The 19,859-nt window shown below is 33.0% G+C and overlaps 2 protein-coding genes across 3 annotated transcripts; both read left to right on the forward strand.

Annotated features, from left to right (window-relative positions):
- Positions 1-2,376: 2,376 nt before the first annotated feature.
- Positions 2,377-4,830, forward strand: LOC137811489 (scarecrow-like protein 3). Its single transcript, XM_068613271.1, has one exon. It carries the CDS (start codon positions 2,918-2,920, stop codon positions 4,343-4,345), a length of 1,428 nt encoding a protein of 475 aa, XP_068469372.1. The 5' UTR covers positions 2,377-2,917; the 3' UTR covers positions 4,346-4,830.
- A 3,278-nt stretch (positions 4,831-8,108) lies between these two features.
- Positions 8,109-19,530, forward strand: LOC137811490 (magnesium-chelatase subunit ChlD, chloroplastic). 2 transcript variants are annotated; one of them, XR_011081090.1, is made up of 15 exons: positions 8,109-8,472; positions 8,914-9,092; positions 9,638-9,722; positions 9,852-10,168; positions 10,632-10,755; positions 12,612-12,704; positions 13,786-13,881; positions 15,159-15,293; positions 15,939-16,139; positions 16,390-16,545; positions 17,008-17,115; positions 17,570-17,704; positions 18,141-18,880; positions 19,125-19,245; positions 19,340-19,530. XR_011081090.1 is itself a non-coding variant. In XM_068613272.1 (15 exons), exons 1-15 carry the CDS (start codon positions 8,224-8,226, stop codon positions 19,423-19,425), a joined length of 2,241 nt encoding a protein of 746 aa, XP_068469373.1. In that variant the 5' UTR covers positions 8,109-8,223; the 3' UTR covers positions 19,426-19,530. The 2 variants fall into 2 exon arrangements, 1 of the variants encoding a protein (XP_068469373.1); XM_068613272.1 differs by having other exon boundaries at positions 18,141-18,296.
- The last annotated feature ends 329 nt before the right edge of the window (positions 19,531-19,859 follow it).

The following is a 19,859-nucleotide window of genomic DNA, read 5'->3' on the forward strand; positions in this document are numbered from 1 at the left end:
GTTAATAGGAGCATTTATTTAAACAGCACTAATTGGAGTATTTTGCACCAGTTTTAAATAATACTTTATAAACAGTGATTTGAAAAAAAAGTTTTCAACTTTTAAGTTCAATAGGGACATTAGTGCATGACTTGACATAATATAAATATGATACATGACTTCAATACAATAAATGTAATATGACTTTATGGTAATAAATATAATATAACTTAATGACAAAAAACGTGTGATAATTTCATTACTATTTATAGAATGATTATATTTTGTTTATTATAGGAAGTATGCATTTTTATTTTGGTATAAAAATTTGAAATCAATATAAAATCTTAAGGTGTCGTAAGATGTTATAGATTATTTGACGCAACATAATATAAATGCAATCTTGAAAAGAATAAATATGACATAATGATAATAAATAAATATAACATAACTTTATTATTTATTAGCACTTATTGAGTAGTGTTATTTATTTATTAGAAGAAATATGTAGAAATTAAGCTTAAAAAATATTGGGTTAAATATGTTTGTTTTTTTTTACTGTACTTTCACATAAAATTGATTTTTATTTTTATGCTAAACTTTATATTTCTGAGCAGTTGTAGTAAAAAAATTATTAGAATGAGTCTTTGTGAGTTTTTTTTACATGATGAGAGACTAATTTTCAGTGAACTATGATGTTGAAATATTTCATATTAACTCAACGTGAATGTTATAATATTATAATATAGTTTACCGTTGAAATTCGTTTGTTATGTAAAAAAACACGGATAAGAATTCATTCTAATATTTTTATACTACAACACTATAAGAAAATCATTAAATAGTAATCAAACTTAAAGACCAAAAATAATTAGCCACTATATTGACTAGATTAAAGACTAAAAATTATTCGCATATAAAGTGGTTTCTATTATTAATAAAAAAATTAAAAGAATTTATAAATTGGTATATATATTAGTTACATAAGTTTTAACTACTAATATTTTAAATTCTAAATTAGTTTAAAAAAAACTAATAGAGACTAATTTAGAATATAAAATAATAAGCAACTAAAACCTTGACAATTGTTACATATCAATTTAGAAACTATTTATTAAGTTTTATTAATAATAGAAACTATTTTAGATACCAATAATTTTTTAGTTTATAAAATGATTCCTAATTTAGTCAAATAATAACTAATTATTTTAGTTTATAAAATTAGTTTTTATTTAATAATTTCTGTGTAGTACAAATACTTAGGGTTTATAGTTTAGGGTTTATGATTATGTTTTAGGGTATAGGATTTGTAGTTTGTGGTTTAGAGTTTAGAGTTTAGAGTTTAGGGGAGATTAAAGTTTTCGTATGTTAATTAATTACAATATTTATTCCAAAAGAAGCAATAATAGACATATTTGATGAGGAATTATTTTTGGAAAGTTGATTAGAAAAAGTTTGTCTAGCCAACAAAACAATAAAGAAGTTTCTTACGTGAGATATTAGTATGATAGAGATAATTGGAGTTTGTAAATAGAAAGCAATAGAGTTATGTTGTGATTTGATTAGGCGGCACTAAGGAGGAAGTGTTTGGTAATTTGGGTTGTGTTGGGAAGTGCCACCTAAGAATCCACGAACACAGATAAATGCACAATCTTGTTTTGGAGTCTTCCTTAACACCCTTGTCTCTTTGTCTTTCATAGAATAAGATATTAGCATTTGTTTTTGTAATTGTAATTGTTTGGTTCCATTTCTTGGAAGCTTTTAGGGACTTTTCTTGCCCTTCTCACTCACCCTGCTAGGAGACAAATCTGAGGCCAATGTTTGTCTTTGCTAAGGCATGTTTGGATTCTTGCAACCTTAGGGAATATTATAAGCACTTTCCCCCACCTCCGATTCCCTATCCACCCAAGGTCAAGACAAAGGAAGGACTCTAAACACAACACACAAACCTTAACCTTTGGAGTGTGTTGAGTGATGAAACAAACGCACCTTCTAGAGAGTAGAGTATGAAGTTATGAGACTCGAACACTCCTTTTAATTAACATGTCTAATAATTATAGGATACGCATTGGTGAAGTGTCAAATTAAAAAAATATTTATTGAATTTCTAACCATTCTAACATGACTCTAACATAATTTAAAAAAATATAAATACATTAATTTTTTAAAAACTCAAATTTATTGTATAATTTTTATTATAATTAAAAAATAATGAAATAATATTTTTTTATAAAAAAAATATTTTTATTATAAAAAAAACTGAAACATATTTATACATATAAATCTTTATTATTAATTTATATAATTAAAAATATATAATATATAAATCTTATATTTTATTTTAGATATATATAATATCTAAAATATAGTTATATCTCCATATTTCTACATAGGTGTGTGGAGAGAGAAATCAAAGTTTTGGGAAGATAAAGACAGAAACAACCGAACCAAGACTCTCACCAGTTCCTCACTCCACTAACGAGTGAAGGACAAGAAAACAATAAAGACAAGAGAACCCCTTCACGCATTCTCCACACAACCTTCTCTTCTCTTCTCTTCCCATGAACCACTCTTCCAAACCCCTGCTGCTGCTGCTGCGTCGCTCCAACCACAACCTCATTCATCACGCTTCTGCTTTTTCGGAGTGTTCACACCACCAAGCTTCGGCATTTTAAGGGGGCTTCTTTTTGTTTCTTCTTCAATTGCATAACCCATCAACGGTTTCACTTTTCCTTGTTGGGTTCCGAAAATGTGGTTTTGGTACGATTCTCTCGTTTTTACATCACCGCTTCCTGAAATTCGTGGAAAAAAGTCCCTTTACCTTCCCTTCTGATATCTAGCATTGTAAAGTGTTGTGGGGTGTTGATAATTATTACCCTTTTTACCACCTTTTCTTTTGTTATCTCAAGGTCTATATAAGATTTTTGTGGTTGGTTTCATGGAATCTGTGTTTCAAGAAGAAGGGTCATCTTCTGTAACTTCTTCACCCCTTCAGTTTTTTTCCATGATGTCTCTTTCACCTGGCATAGGATCTCCCTATCCCTGGCTTAGAGAACTGAAATCTGAGGAAAGGGGTTTGTATTTGATCCATTTGTTGATCGGTTGTGCAAATCATGTAGCTAATGGTAGCCTTGAAAATGCAAACATGTTGCTTGAGCAGATTTCTCAGCTTGCTTCTCCTGATGGGGATACCATACAGCGAGTTGCTGCATATTTCACCCAAGCACTCGCTGATCGGATCCTCAAAACATGGCCTGGCCTCCACAGGGCACTCAATTCCACCAGAATAGCCATGGTGTCTGATGAAATTCTTGTTCAGAAGCTCTTTTTTGAGCTTTTCCCGTTCTTGAAGATGTCATATATTCTCACAAATCAGGCTATTGTTGAGGCCATGGAAGGGGAGAAAATGGTGCATGTAATTGATCTCAGTGCCACTGGGCCAGCACAGTGGATTGCTCTCCTTCGTGTTCTGAGTGCACGCCCTGAAGGTTCTCCTCATTTGAGAATCACTGGGGTGCATCACCAGAAAGAGGTTCTGGATCAGATGGCTCATAAACTCACTGAAGAGGCAGAAAAGTTGGACATTGCATTCCAGTTCAACCCTGTTGTCAGCAAGATAGAAAATCTTGATTTTGACAAACTTCGGGTGAAAACTGGGGAGGCACTTGCAATTAGTTCCATTCTGCAGTTACACTCCCTTTTGGCCTTGGATGATGATGCCTCCAGAAGAAGATCTTCAAACAATTCAAATGCAATTCAACTGCAGAAAATCCTGCAGATGAACCCAAACACACGGGGTGATTTGGCTGAAAAGGACATGGTTCATGGCTATAGCCCAAGTCCAGATTCAGCCTCAGCTTCAGCTTCATCCTCACCCGGGTCTTCATCTGCCTCAATGAAATCGGAGAGCTTTCTGAATGCCTTGTGGGGGTTATCACCAAAGATCATGGTTGTAACCGAGCAAGACTTCAATCACAACAGTTCAAACCTGATGGACAGGCTGCTAGAATCTCTGAACTCTTATGCTGCATTGTTTGATTGTTTGGAATGCACTGTCTCCAGAGCATCCTTGGACAGAATCAAGATTGAGAAGATGCTTTTGGGTGAGGAAATCAAGAACATAGTAGCTTGTGAGGGAGCTGAAAGAAGGGAAAGGCATGAAAAGATGGATAAGTGGATCCAGAGACTTGATTTATCTGGCTTTGCAAATGTGCCTTTTAGCTCTCAAGGTGTGACTCAGGCAATGAGGTTCTTGGAGAACTATGGTTGTAATGGTTATAGGATGAGGGAGGAAAATGGTTGTGCAGTGATTTACTGGCAGGACCGTACCTTGTTTTCTGTGACAGCTTGGAGATCAAGGAGGTAAGATAGATTCTTCAAGCATCATAAAGAAGAAGAAGAAGAAGAAGAAATAGTGATGTAGTGATGGATAGAGTCTCTCTTATATAAGTTTTTCTTTTCTTTTCTTTGTTTCTAATTGTATGAAAGAGTTTTACCAATATATGATGATGACCAGTAATGAAGATCAATTTAGAGATACTAAACTCTCAAAAGAGAGAAATGGGTGAAACAAATATCTCTAGTTGTGTCTACCATTCCTAATACAACCCAATTAGCATGACAAGAACACAAGAGACAATTCATCTAGCATTCAATTCAAGACAAGACCCCACCAGAACTTCGGAAGGACCTGAGCAAGAATTGTGCATAGATCATAAGATCAGATGTTCTTTATTCTCACATCAATTCCATTGTTAGTGCTATGTTCATCTTGTTCTTCACTAATCCCTATACTGTAACCTCTCTGCATCTGTTGTGTAAGACCTAATATCAGTTCATTTTTAGAACAAATTTTTGTTCAAGTTTTTTTCCCTTTTCAATTTGCATGTTTAGCATAAGTTTTGATTTTTCAAATTTCAGACTTTAGTTGATTCTCATTCCCCCATTTAGCAAATCCCATAGCTCCAGACACAAGAGTCTCTTTCGACAATTTCTGCATTATGTGATCAGATGGTAACCGTTCACTGAAACAGAAAAAAGAACAAGACAGGGAAAAAGAGAAAGATGGCCCTCATGTTTGCCATTTTTTGAGGCATTGGGAGGTTTACTCTGAAAAATATTTTAAATCATCTCATACCATCATCTTCAAATTCTCTCAATGGTTTCACTGTGAAAGCTTTAAATAACTTTATGAACTACTTGCTGGGGTTTTAAAATAGAAAATTATAATTAAGTATATGAACTTATATATCATCTTTAACTCAAACTTTTATATGTTAGGATTTTAAGATTAATTTATAAAGTCTTAAATAAGTCATGTTTAATTTAAAACATGAAAAAATACGGAAATGTTTCACTCTCATAATTAATAACATCATGTTTCAATCAGGCATGTTCCCATCTTTGTAATATTTTATGTTTGATTTTCTTTTCTTTGTTAAGATTTAGAAATATAGTTATTTTAATTTTCGTTCCTACCATCAATATATCATTGCTGCAGAGATTGGTAGATTTTCATGATTCATTAGATTTCATTACTCACACTTCAATGAATAGGAATTATATGTAATAAAAATATTTTATAGAAATTAATTGGTTAAGCTCAATCATTATTGGTGACAAAATAAATAAATATATTAAAATGGAAGTTTATTGGAGACAATATATAAAGATCATGAACTTAGAGACAACATGTTGTAAAAGTAGTAGAAGGAATAAAATAGTTATATAAAAAAAAATTCAGAGACTTTAAATGATTTTGATATCTTATTAAGAAGTGAAATTTAAGTTTAATCCAACTCCATCAAATCGACTTATAAAGTGAGTAAAGTTGATTTTGATACCATATTAAAAAGTGAATTTTAAATCTAATTCAACTTCATAAAACTGATTTATAAAATAAAATTTACAATACAACATAAATGATCATGTTGTGAAAGTGAAAAACATTTAAAAGATTTTTTTTGTCTTTATATAATTGTGAATTTATCAAGAATCTTATCCATACTCATCTGCGTTACGTATTAAAATACTTTTGTTTTTTTTACTTTTTAACTTACACATCAAAAACAAATATTGAAAGCCTATAATTTATCTATAAGATGACCCAAAACTTTCATATATTACTTACTTAGTATGGTCATAAATCAATTTACACTTTAACCACATCAATATGTGAAAGCATTTATAGGAATTAACAGATATATCTTCCTAAGAAAGTGAAGATATCAAACCTGAGTTATCTATAAACAATGATACCTTTTTTTCTCTTGATTTTTTTTTCTACTCCCCTTTTAGGAGTTATGATTTTTATCCATTTCATTTTTTTGTTTACACAAAGAATCAAAATAAAGAAGGTCAATTTCATATAAAAAAGTGACTTTATTTGTTTATTAAAATATTTAAAAATTTATTAAAATCAATCAAACTATCTATATAATAATTTATAATGTATTTTGTCTTATATTAATAGTTTTGTTAAATATACCCAAATAGATGCTACTTTATATAACCTCAATCTTAACTTTCAATTAAAAACTATAATTTTATACTTATTTCCTAAAATGTTCTAATCACTATTAATTTTTCTTCGGGTTCATAATTACTATTTAACTAATCATTTTGATATCCACATTGAGTAAGTTTTATTAGTAGAACTGAAACCTAATAGAAGAAGTTTCATTTTCATTTGTACTCACGTGCCAAACCATTTCTGACTGTTTCATAGGGAAAGAGACAAAATCTCCAAAGACACGTGAGCCCCATTCTTGATAAGTGTGTGTATACATATAAACTCTTTTAACCTTTCTAACTAACTTATTTTTGTTAATTGATTTTTTAATTTTGTAAAATAAATTATGTATAATACAATGTGGTGATAAAAGATTGAATGAAGAGTCTTTATTGTATAATGGTAACCACGGATAAAAATTATTTTTTTATGATATTTTTTACCTACTTTATTACAATTTTATTTTTGATAATTGCTTTTTATTTTTACCTTATATTATATTTTTTTTAGTGTCATTTTTAATATAATTGTACTGGTAGGCACCGGACGAACGCACGTGGCCGACCGGCCTTATACACTAAATGGAAACGAACGCACGTGGCCGACCGGCCGTATACACAATAAATGTAAGGGCATTTATGTGACAAGCTAAGGTGGTTAAGATACACCTCCGAAGAATAAGGAATATGCGTTTAGAGAAGATATGTTCCCCGGGTATTCCGGAGCACGACTGACAAGACATATCCATAACCACCCTGAGCCCAAGGGATAGAAAGCCCATTAGGCAATCCTATAAATACTGTGCTCAAGCCAGAGAAAGGTACGTTTTCATTCACTTACGAAACTGCGCTTAGAATCTCATACTTACTTGAGCGTCGGAGTGCCTTCGCAGGTACCCTCCCCCGCCCGACCGAAGTTGATAGCACGAAGGGACGACCGACCAAAGGAGACAGCAAGAAAGGACAATCGACCAGAGGAGAAGAAGATCAACACGTCAGCAATTACACCACGTCAACCGACCGTGCCTGGGCCCCATCTCTCCACTCAGGTACAATAATTATTTTACTTTTTACTAAATTCAAATAATTTCCATTTATACTTCACAGTACCTGCATAACTTTTTTTTCTTAAAAATATTACTACTGACTAAATAATAATTAGACCAAAGATATTTAGTCATTATAATTACTAAATTGGATACTAGAAACTAAAAAATTATTAGTATTTAAAGTGATTTCTATTATTAATAAAAATTTATAAAATAATTTTTAAATTAGTATTTAATCATTAACTATCAATATTTTAATTACTTGTTATTTTATATTTTAAATTAGTTTCTATTCGTCTTATATAGACTAATTTAAAAATTAAAATATTAATAGTTAATTTAGATAAAAATTTAGAAACCATTTTATAAATATTTATTATTAATAAAAACTACTTTAAATATTAATAATTTTTTAATTTATAAAATAATCTTTATTTTAGTTATATAGTAACTAATTATTTTTTCTCTACAATTAATTTTTATTTAATGATTTTTCTGTAAATATATTTATTTTATATATTTTTAAAATTATATTATTTTAATAAAAATGTAGATACACAAGAAGAGCATGAGTTTAGGCTAATTGTTATTACAATAAAAATAATGATAGAGAAAGCAGAAGAAGAGGAAGGGATAAGATTGAATAAGAAAGTTGGAAGTGATTTGATGAGGGAGAGTCTCTGAAATGGGTTTCGCTCTGGCATACACAGCTTCAACCGTCGCTAATCTTCCTAATCTTCAATCTCACTCTCTCTTTGCTGCATTCCGATCCAAAACCTCTCACTCTCTCTGCACTTCCTATCGAACCAAACGCATTCGAAAACGTCTTCCAATTATTCGCGCTGAATCTGAAAATGGAGCTCCGGTTACCTCTGAGAAGAACAACACAAATTACGGGAGACAATATTTCCCCCTCGCTGCTGTTGTAGGCCAAGTAATTTCTAATCTCTGCTTCTTTCATTCAAATATTTTGCGTGCAGTGTTCCTTTCTCGTTGGAAATAGTAGTTAGATATGTTTTCCTGAGCTTATTCAATGTGACATTGTATTCTAAATGTAATCTGATTTACATATGTTCCTTGTGAAGATTAATTTGTTACGAAAGCGTGTGAAAAGGTATAATATAATGTTTTACGTAGAGGAAAATTTAACGTGAGTGCGCGGGATATTGAAAATGGATTATAGGTAGTTTGTTGCACAGGCAGTTCGTGGAATTTTGTTTTTTATTTCAAGAAATGATTGAAGAGGAGAGAAAATTGGTGGATAGGTAGCTCTATTTACAACACAATTTAATAGTTAATGACTAAATATGCAAATGCAAATCAATTTTGGTCTTGTATTGAAGGATGAGTCTTACTAGTTCCAGTTGTTCTTCAGGATGCTATAAAAACTGCTCTTCTACTTGGGGCAACTGACCCTGGGATTGGAGGAATTGCCATATCAGGAAAGCGGGGAACTGCGAAAACTGTAATGGCACGTGGATTGCATGCAGTACTGCCTCCTATTGAAGTAGTAGTGGGTTCCATAGCCAATGCAGATCCATCTTGCCCAGAAGAGTAAGGTCACTTGTTTCTTCCACTTGTAAGAAAAAGTTTACAAGCTTTGAGAATTAAAAAAACTTGACTATTCTAACGCACCAAGACAAAACCAATATGAATAGGTGACATTGTTTTTTATGTCATGTAAGTAGATATGATCTTAAAGGAGGGGCACATCACCACTGTAATCTTGTGGCGTGATTTTGTTTGTACTGTTTTAGTGGAACATGATTTGGTCATTCAAAATTGATAATGTTGTAACGCTGTTATTTTTCTTATTGTATATCGACTTGCTAAATTTGCGCGTCATCTTTTAGATATGCCAATTCACCCTATAGTAAATCCACATGAAACATTGCTTTGCTCTCTTTTGTGGTGAAGAGTTATTAAATCGATCTTGGTAACCCTGATTGACATAACATCTTTCTGGTCAGGATGAAGCAATTTCGCTGGTCCTCTTTTTTGCTTTTATCCTTGAGTCTTTGACATAAAAAATATCTTTGATCTTGTCTTTCCTTTGTTTCATTATTTTTAATTTAAATGGAGAGGTTCAATGTTTGCAGGTGGGAAGACGGTCTTACAGAATGCCTGGAATACGATTCTGCTGGAAGTATTAAAACTCGTATTGTCAAGTCTCCCTTTGTTCAGGTACTGTTCACCAAGTAAGCTTTGCATATATTTTATTTTGTTCAGCCACCCAAGGTTCATTTTCTTTTTACTGTCCCTGCAGAAATTATTTTTCTATTGAAAAAAATCACATGTTCATTTATACATTAGATTCCTCTTGGAGTAACGGAGGACAGACTGATTGGATCGGTTGATGTTGAGGAATCCGTGAAAACAGGCACAACTGTTTTCCAGCCGGGCTTACTTGCAGAAGCTCATAGAGGTGTTTTGTATGTTGATGAAATTAATCTTTTGGATGAGAGTATCAGTAATTTGCTCCTTAATGTATTGACTGAAGGAGTAAATACTGTTGAAAGAGAGGGGATCAGCTTCAAGCACCCTTGCAGGCCCCTTCTAATTGCCACCTATAACCCAGACGAGGGTGCTGTTCGTGAACATTTGCTAGATCGCATTGCGGTTAATTTAAGGTACTGCTGTAATAAACTTTTTTAGGTTTCCACGGGGTTCTCAAAGGATGTTGACTATGGGGATAGGGAGACTTGGATAAAACATTTAATGAAGTAGGGAATTTTTTAACCTAGTTAAATACCAAATAAACAACTTTTAGAGTTTGATTGAAAATGTCATGAAACCGTCATCTGTATCTGTTACCCTCTGTACACACTGAAGTCCCTCCTCAAATGATGAAATTCTTAGTGTTTTCTGCCTCAGTTTCCTGCCCCCGCTTTGCTCCATGATCTTTCCCCCCCGGTTCTCTCTATTTCTGGCATCTGACATGGTAAAGAAGACTCGTTAAAAAGCTTTTTAAATTTTTATGAATAAAAAAAAGACCAAGTGGGTAATAAAACCCTGACTCAATACATATTCAATGGAATGAATTGTCAAAATTTTGATCACCTCTCTTATTTCTAACTATGCGCCCTTCTGCAGTGCAGATCTTCCAATGAGTTTTGAAAACCGTGTTGCAGCTGTTGGAATTGCTACAGAGTTTCAGGAGAACACTCGCCAAGTATTTGAGATGGTTGAAGAGGAAACCGACAATGCAAAAACCCAGGTATGTTTACCAGGGAAATAATAAAAACTTGATCAGAAAGGTGAAGAACAAATAAGAAAGACTAGAAATTTGTCTGAATATTAATCTCCTTGAATCTGAATGGAAAAACCCTAAACCCTAGGAAATGGAAAAACTGGAGTTACAATTAGGCATCTCTATCAACCCCAGGAAATCCAAGTCCTTTCTTTCCTCCCAACCTCTACTCCAAATCCAAACCTATCTATTATATTCATCCTACTATTTGTTCGTTGTCATTTCTCCCTCTCTTAATTCAGTTGGTATCTCTAACTAACTAACTAACTAACTGTTAATTCAGTTATCAATGACTTGAACTGAGCCTAGTTTTCTTCTAGCAGAAACTGACCCATCCAATTTCTCTTCCCCTGTAATCATTCTTATTCATCCTAACATGCACCTTTTTAATTTTGATCTACTAACTTGAAAATGAATAGTAAAGAAATTATTTGTTATGATGTCTCACGTAGGCTATTAATGTCCCGATAGTACTCCTTATAAGGCTTGGACAGTTCTCCTTCATTTTGCTAGCTTATCAAGTCTTGATGTTGGACCACTTGTAAATGTCTAACCTTACAAATTTCATGCTCTGAATGTTCACTCCTGCAAACTTCAGGATCTTCTTACCTAGTTGGGTAATATGGTCAATACTTCTTATAAGGCTTGTGTAATTCTCCATCCTTTTGAGCTAGAGATTTAGTTAGATCTGATCTATTTCTAGTACAATATTAGAGCCTATCCAATTTTTATGTTATGCCTACCATCCACATACGTCCATGTGCATGAGGTTGTAATCTACTGACCTAGGAAGCAAAACTCTGTTGGGTTCTTTTTGTTTGTATAAAAGGAACTTATCCTGTAAGATTGTAAACATGACAGATAGGTTCACATTCATTACATGATTTGCATAAAATGAATGGGGCTTATGATAGACAGCTACTACCTATGGGCAAGGAAGTCAAAATCAAGATTATGGCTGGGATCATTAGGGACTCACAAAATCATAAATCGTGGGATTGTAATATAATTGTAGATCCTACTCCTCCATAATTATGAGATATATACTCTTATGAGTAATTAATTAAAAAAAATTCAGTCACAACGTCACACTTTAAAATACTTGATAAAACTTAAGTTCATCATAAACCATGACAAAGAAAGCATGTCAACCAAATCATAACTCACGTGACAAAAAAAGCAACTTAAATACCTAATTACTTAAGTCTAATTTGCCTAAACGAATTACCAAATTATCAAATACCAAGTCCAAGACAAAGAAAAATAAATTGAATTAGTGTCTAGTTTCAGTTCATTCCAAAAGGTAAAATCTAAATATGAAATTTCAATTGGAAGATTAGTAAAGTACATTTTCTTGTCATCATTAAACTCTTTTTGTATCTTTTCTTTAATCCGATCCATTCCCTTGTACGTGAAGCCAATAGCTGGTTTCACTTTCACATAATAATCTACCATTATAAGTACTTGCATTCTAGGAAATGCAACATTCTGTATACAAAAACACATCTTCAATTGAACTTCCATCCCTTGTATTTGCAAAATGAGAATTCTTCCATTCATCACTAGTCAACATTCTAAACAAAGGGCTTCTATGCTCCAAAAGACACCCTAATGTTAAGTAAGAGGTAGCAAAGTAAGTAAATCCCCGTATGGGGAATGCATAAAAAATCTATGGTTATAAATTGAGTCTCACATGAGATATTGTACGCCCAATGACTACATTGTTGATTTCATAATGTATGTTGGTATAGTCTCCACTCCCTTTGCTATTATAATTTATTTTCTTTGTTTAATTGACTTTGCTTAATATTTTCCTAATGCAGATCATATTGGCCAGAGAGTATCTAAAAGATGTCACTATTAGCAGTGAACAATTAAAATACCTGGTCATTGAAGCTTTACGAGGTGGTTGCCAGGTAAATTTTCTGCAATTCTTTCTAAGCTTGGACAAAACCTTTTTGTATGGTACATTGGTGTACATGAGAGATATTCGGTTACATCCATTCTGAAGCAGTTGATTCTACTGTGCTATTATGTAAATCAGTTCCTGATTGCTTCATTCTTCTGTTAATTTATAAACATGCTTCCAAGGTTTTGCTATATTAATATTAAATTATTAATTATTTTGTGAAGCTTCAAATCATCCAAGTGAATGGGACAAACATTATGAAAGAATGATAGTAGTTAATCTGGACTGTACAATACGACCATACATGACTGGTTAGGACTAAAAGTTAATGATCACGTGAGCTCTTAAAAAAGTCACACGGCTTTCTCTTTTAATCTTTAATGATTTAACTGAATAGCCGTGATTCGCTCTACTCACTCATAATAAAAGTTCTCTCTCTATATGCTTCCTATTGTAGCTTGCAACATATGATTTTTTTCATAATCTCATATTAATTTTGAAGGTTTTACTGGCTGTTTTTTGGTGATCAATTCAGTTTAAATTATGGGAGCATAAGAATTTTTTTTGTATGATGCCCGGGGCCAATTAAGGATATCATTTTAAGAGAAACATTCTGTGTTTTTTTTGTGTTCCCCTTCACTATACTGATTGCTGAGTTGAGGTTATTAAATAACAAGTCTTTATTATCCCATAATAAAGTCCGCCCTTCCCTTAAACTGTTTTATTGTTTTGGCATCAATTCATGAGTATATTTAATGTCATATATGCATGATAACATTGGGCACGTAAATTATACTTGCCAGAGGGAAGAGAAAGAGAGAGGAAGAACTAGGCTGCTGTATAAAAGACCTAGTAGGTCAATGTATAATTTCAAAATTTTGAATTGGTGATACCATGGACAGTTAAAACAGATGTTTAAAACATTGTGACATGACACTGTTCCATTCTACAAATACTCTATTCAAGAGAAAAAAAATGAACAATTAATTTGTTATGTGTATCACTCATTGCCGTAGTTTGGAGATCAAGCCAGTTTGGAAATCATTGTCATGTTGATTGATATTCTGAATACTTGTTATGAACAACAGGGACATAGAGCTGAGCTATTTGCTGCCCGTGTTGCAAAGTGCTTAGCTGCTCTGGAGGGACGTGAAAAAGTTTATGTGGATGACCTAAAAAAAGCTGTAAGCTTCCCTTGAAAATTGAATACAAGATTTTGGTACATCAGTTACACCTTGGTCTATTGGCTTTACAGTTCTTATAGCCTTCTCTAGGAGCAGAACCAATTAAGTTGTTAGTTTGAATTTGAATTTGAATTATGGGGTTTTCTCCACCACCTTTCCTTTTTGTGAGGATACCTATACCCCTTATCAATTAGGGTCAATTTCTAGCCTCAATTTTGCACTTAAAATATAAAAGCAGCCACTTGTTTATTAAGAAAAAGTGTCCATGCACTAACAGTGTTAACATAACTACTTTCAAAGTCATAATTACCACGGTTTCTTATTGCTTTGACATAATTTTTTTCGTACATTTATAGAACACATAAATTAAATTTCACTCATTTATTAATTTGTTTCAATTAAATATGATTTGTGGCTAGATATTTCCTGCTAATTGTTGAGGACAATCATGCCCCTATGATAAGAAAAGTTTACAAAAGAATTTCCTTGATTTACAATTCCAAAAGGAGCATAGTTTGACTTCACTAAGATTAATGTTTTAAAATGACACGCTGATGCTTTGGCACAGGAGTGTTAGCCCACTGAGGATTTGTTTATATTATTTACCTTGGGCTTTCTGTTGTCAAGCTTATTTTTTGATCCTATGAAGTGAAACCATGATGAGGAAGTTTTGAAAGAACTTAATGCTACTCTAAAATTATCAACTACAAGAATCAGAGCATCTTTGGCTGATATTTCTAACAGGTCTTTGACACCAGGTAGCATCCTTCTTGGTAGTTGGGATAATTCATTTTTTTTTGTATTGAAAACAAGGGGAAGTGGGATTTGAGTATTAAGTGTGTAATGGTATAAAGAGTGAAACTAGACAATGAAGTTGACTGAACAGATTGGTTGTTCCCCAGATTGTGTGATTTCAAAAAATGATCTAACAATATGGTCTGCAATTCCCCACGAAAAGGACTAAGGAAAATAAATCAATCTTCTGACATAATTTCCGTAGTTTTTCATTATTTTTGAAGGAGATGCTGAAGGTTAGTATTTTATCCTAGCTTTAGAACTTAGCTTTAATGCTCTGTGTGTAAGAGAGAAGTTTTATGAAAGCTGATCGTTATATCCTAACTTGATCATCTTCATACTCTCTTTATATATGCATTTATACTAGTAATGAATTGGGCTTAGGTACATCTTGTAAAATAATCAGCAGAAACTATTATTTTTTACTTTTTAAAAATAATAATCTATCCAATAAATTGTTTATCATACATTCTCCGATACAGGTGGAGTTGGTCATTCTGCCCCGGTCAGTTGTTACCGAAAGCCCACCAGATCAACAAAATCAGCCTCCTCCTCCTCCGCCTCCTCCACAAAATCAAGAATCAGGCGAAGAACAGAATGAAGAGGAAGAGCAAGAGGTTGAGTTAAACCTTTGTTTAAGTTAAATATTTTTTTAAGACAATCCCTTTTTTGAAAGTATAGATTTTGGTCCATTTACTGGAGAATATTATAGTCAAGTGGAGACCTTGTGATTTCCTTTCCTTTAAAATGAATGTTTGTATATGGACTTATTTGCATAAGATTTCATGAACGAAATTATGGATCCCATATTGATTAAAGATGTGGCCAAAGTAGAGCTTATAAAGGCTTGGGCAATCTCCCCTTCACGAGTTAACTTTTTGAGGTTAAATTAAACTCAACCTGAATCAAGATGGTGCATTACCTATCATAGATTTGATATTGGGTTACCCTCAACTGCACAGAGAATGTACTTAGCCCGGCTTTCCTTTATCAATCCTAGCCCCACAACTTTCTTAGTGCCATGTCAAAAAAATTAAGTCCCACAGTCTCTGTGATCCAGATGTCCATTCTGAATGTGAGGGAGCGTGTTAAGATCTTACATCAACTATATACCAAGCTGGAGTAAAGCTTATTAGTGAATCGACAATTCTCACTTTATGAGCTAGCTAATGGGGTTCAATTAGGTTCAACCTAAATTCAAGAGTAATGTTCTTGATACTATTAAGTTTTAACGTCCACCTTCTTGTATTTGTAAAATTCAGGATGACAAGGATGAAGAGAATGAACAGCAGCAAGAACAATTACCCGAAGAGTTTATTTTTGATGCTGAAGGGGGCTTGGTAGATGAAAAACTACTTTTCTTTGCCCAACAAGCACAGAGGCGCCGAGGGAAGGCTGGCAGGGCAAAAAATGTTATATTTTCAGAGGATAGAGGTCGATACATCAAGCCAATGCTTCCGAAGGTTGGTACTTCCAACTCCATTTGTTTGTCCTAGAATTGAAATAGATAGCATCAAATATGCTGTTGAAAGTTTCTCTGGTATTTTGATAAACACTGTTCACTGGAATGTTTTCATCTGTGTATGCACTTGCATTTTTATCATTGCATTCAAATTCAACTGTTGTGAAACTCATTAACTAGTAATCTTTAATTGCCATTGGTATTGTTTCGTATATGCTTTTTCCCCCAACAAATGCTGTTACTGCTTGCAGGGCCCTGTAAAGAGGTTAGCTGTTGATGCAACCCTTAGAGCTGCTGCACCTTATCAAAAATTGCGAAGGGCAAAAGACTCTGGAAGCAGTAGAAAAGTATTTGTGGAGAAAACTGACATGAGGGCTAAGAGAATGGCACGAAAAGCAGGAGCATTGGTACATGTCTTCTCATTCAGGACCTCTATTCACAATAATTAATTTGAAATCTAAATATAAAGAAGGATAAAAATATGTTTTTTGTTTCTTCAAAATGTTGGTTTTAGTCCTATAAAAATTTAATACATTTCTAGTCCCTACATTTACTAAAAAAGGTGTGGTTTTAGTCCTTTATCAGGAACTAAAATCATGCTAATTAAAGTTCTTACCGTCAATATGATTATTAGAAATTAAAGCATTCTGATTTTTCTCATAGGATATAAATGTCAATTTTATTTTTGTATCTTTACTCAGCCAGAGGAATTGATTTGATATCAAAAGCTTTTGTCTGACAATATAATTTAAATCACAAAGGTCTCTGCTGTGATGTTTGCTATGAAAGCAGTTATTAAAGAAATATTGAACTTGTTTGTGGTAAGCTTTTATGCATATTCTTTTAAAGAATCTTAATTATCGCCACAGGTGATATTTGTGGTTGATGCAAGTGGAAGCATGGCATTGAACAGGATGCAGAATGCAAAAGGTGCAGCACTGAAGCTTTTGGCTGAGAGTTATACAAGCAGGGATCAGGTGCTTAGGTCATTTAAATTTTTAGCATCTATGAATTTATTTATGATAAAGGAATCAATATTATTTTCAGAAATTACATATACCAATCCACCCTGTAGTTTTAACAAATGAATTCTCATACTGAAGACAGAACTAGTAGTTTGAAAGTAAAGGCATACTCACCTAATGAAAGAACTAATGCATGCGGTGGTACTTGTTCAGTGTTTAACCTGTGCATAGCTGTGGTTACAGATACCACCATGATTTGCATATTGGTTCCATTGCAAATCCTTGAACCAGAATCACTGTTAGATGGAACAATAAATTTGATTTTCTGAGGTCATTTATCACATGCAGTCTAAAACATACAAAAGTTTTAATTGATAATATGCTGGAGTAAACAGAAAGCACGACTCATTTTTATGATGCCGTCTAAATAATCTTTTTCCAAATAATTATTGTTCTTGTTAAATAGGTGTCTATAATTCCATTCCGTGGAGATGCAGCTGAAGTTCTCCTGCCACCTTCTAGATCAATTGCAATGGCAAGGAAACGTCTTGAGAGGCTTCCATGTGGTGGAGGGTCCCCACTTGCTCATGGTCTAACAACGGTATGAAGATTTTTTCATATCAATTTTATTATATTCAAAGTTTTGAACGAACAGAGGTTTTACCACTGTCAAAATTATAGAACCATGAACTTTGATATATATTACTCGAAAACTGTTCTCAATGTTTTAAATGATTTCCAACTGTTGACATTTCTTAGCAAAAAGGGGTTTCCAGTGATATGAAAATGACATTGTCCATAGACTTAAAGCAGAAGAGAGATGGATAATGTCAGTTTTGATCATTGGTGGAGCAGTATTTTCTTATAGAGAATTCTTTATATAATTTCATATAAAATTCCTCCTGATGCTTGTTTCATCTTTCATGTGTCAGAAGGACTTTGTCCATAAATATAATTGACTCTTGGATCACATTTTAATTGGTTTTAACTAAGTTTTTTTTTAAAGTTTATTAATTCTTATTTATGAAAATATTTAGGCTGTTAGGGTTGGATTAAATGCGGAGAAAAGTGGTGACGTTGGACGTATAATGATTGTTGCAATCACTGATGGCAGAGCCAATATATCGTTGAAAAGGTCTACTGACCCTGAAGCTGCAGCTGATGCATCAAAACCTTCAGCCCAAGAATTGAAGGTATGATTAAGCTTTGTAATTGGACTCGTACTTACTTTCAAATGACAAACCTTAACTGTCATATTCTGTTTTATCATTTTTTGAGTGTGGTGGGCATGGGCGGGTGCACATTATGCTTTGTATTGTCCCCACATGATATTTTTACATGAAAAAGAAGTATGTCCGCATTAAAATTTATATTTTGCCCTCATATTACAATTGGTAAAGCTCAAACATAATAATATGATATTCAAACTAAATTATTTTATATTTCTTTTTCATGAAATATGCACTTTGTAAAACCTTGTGATATTTTATTTGCGAAAATGTTATAAATTATGTTTGGTCCCACTGAGGAAATTTTCTGGATTCGCCAATGGTGGGGTTGGTGAGGAGTTGGATCCATGAGGCTTAAGCATTTGGGCTCAAGGAAAGAAGAGGTAGCAGGGGAGGGGTCATTAGAATGAACCTGCATCCTCATTAAGGATCAGGCATGTGGGTATCATCATGACCAATCCCAATGGCACATGGAAGCCATTTTCTGACAGCAAAAATTTAGAACATGTTATCCATTGCAGTGAAGAAGCCAACTATATTAAGTTCAAGTAATGCTCTTTCTGCTAATATAAAGTTAGTTTACATCGTTCTCTGAACTTTCATTATATATTTTCACCATTTTTGCAATGAACATGGGGAGGCTTTGTAACATAACATGAGATTTCCTCATCTCTCATTTTAAGGCAAAACATTATTTGTTATTTCAGTAAGCATTTACTCCCGTGACCTTTTGAAACCTCTATGTATGAATTGTCCAATTATGAACTAACTGTTAACTTTGTTTGAATAAAGGATGAAATTCTTGAGGTGGCTGGGAAGATATATAAGGCAGGAATGTCTTTGCTTGTGATCGACACTGAGAATAAGTTTGTCTCAACGGGTTTCGCCAAGGAGATTGCTAGAGTTGCCCAAGGTTTGTGTGCTACAATTTTACTACTGAGTCGATGTATTTTAGTTTCTGCAATAGGAAGAAAAGTTTATATTCATAAAATAACTTTATACTGCAGGGAAGTATTATTATCTGCCAAATGCTTCAGACGCTGTTATCTCAATGGCAACAAAGGAAGCTTTAACAGCTTTCAAAAGTTCATGAAACCTTGTAAGAATTAAGCACTTCCTTCACCCTTTTGTCATAAATGTTAATGTAAATCATGCAACTGTTTATGATAATAGCTAGTTCCATTATTTTGTTTCCCAATTATAAGTGTTAACGAGTGTAAATTTCTCACGTCTGAAACGTTCTAAATTCAATCTTATTTTTTTAATTTTTGAATAAGATTTTTCTTGGTTATTGATAGCATTAGGATTTAGAGTCTAGCTGTATCTAGTGTCTAGTTGAGAAGAGGCAACGGTGAATATGAAAATGCATTTGGATAAAGTTATCTTTAAATATGTATTTCAACAAAATGAAAAAATAAAATTAATCAAAATAAGCATATTCTTAAATTAGATTTTTAAAAATCTGCTAAATTAACCAGGCATGGTACTGGCTCATTTAAAAAGTATAAAAAATCATTAAAAATCTTA

Source organism: Phaseolus vulgaris, chromosome 2 (genome assembly GCF_000499845.2).
Source record: "Phaseolus vulgaris cultivar G19833 chromosome 2, P. vulgaris v2.0, whole genome shotgun sequence".
Lineage (NCBI taxonomy): Eukaryota > Viridiplantae > Streptophyta > Magnoliopsida > Fabales > Fabaceae > Phaseolus > Phaseolus vulgaris.

What these genes read in the sequence shown, in the direction of transcription:
- LOC137811489 (XM_068613271.1), top strand. Translation starts at nt 2,918, where the DNA reads ATGGAATCTGTGTTTCAAGAAGAAGGGTCATCTTCTGTAACTTCTTCA.
- LOC137811490 (XM_068613272.1), top strand. Translation starts at nt 8,224, where the DNA reads ATGGGTTTCGCTCTGGCATACACAGCTTCAACCGTCGCTAATCTTCCT. An exon ending in ATGAAGAGGAAGAGCAAGAG is followed by an intron (nt 15,294 to 15,938) that starts GTTGAGTTAAAC and finishes TGTAAAATTCAG; the next exon opens with GATGACAAGGATGAAGAGAA. An exon ending in CTTCAGCCCAAGAATTGAAG is followed by an intron (nt 18,297 to 19,124) that starts GTATGATTAAGC and finishes GTTTGAATAAAG; the next exon opens with GATGAAATTCTTGAGGTGGC.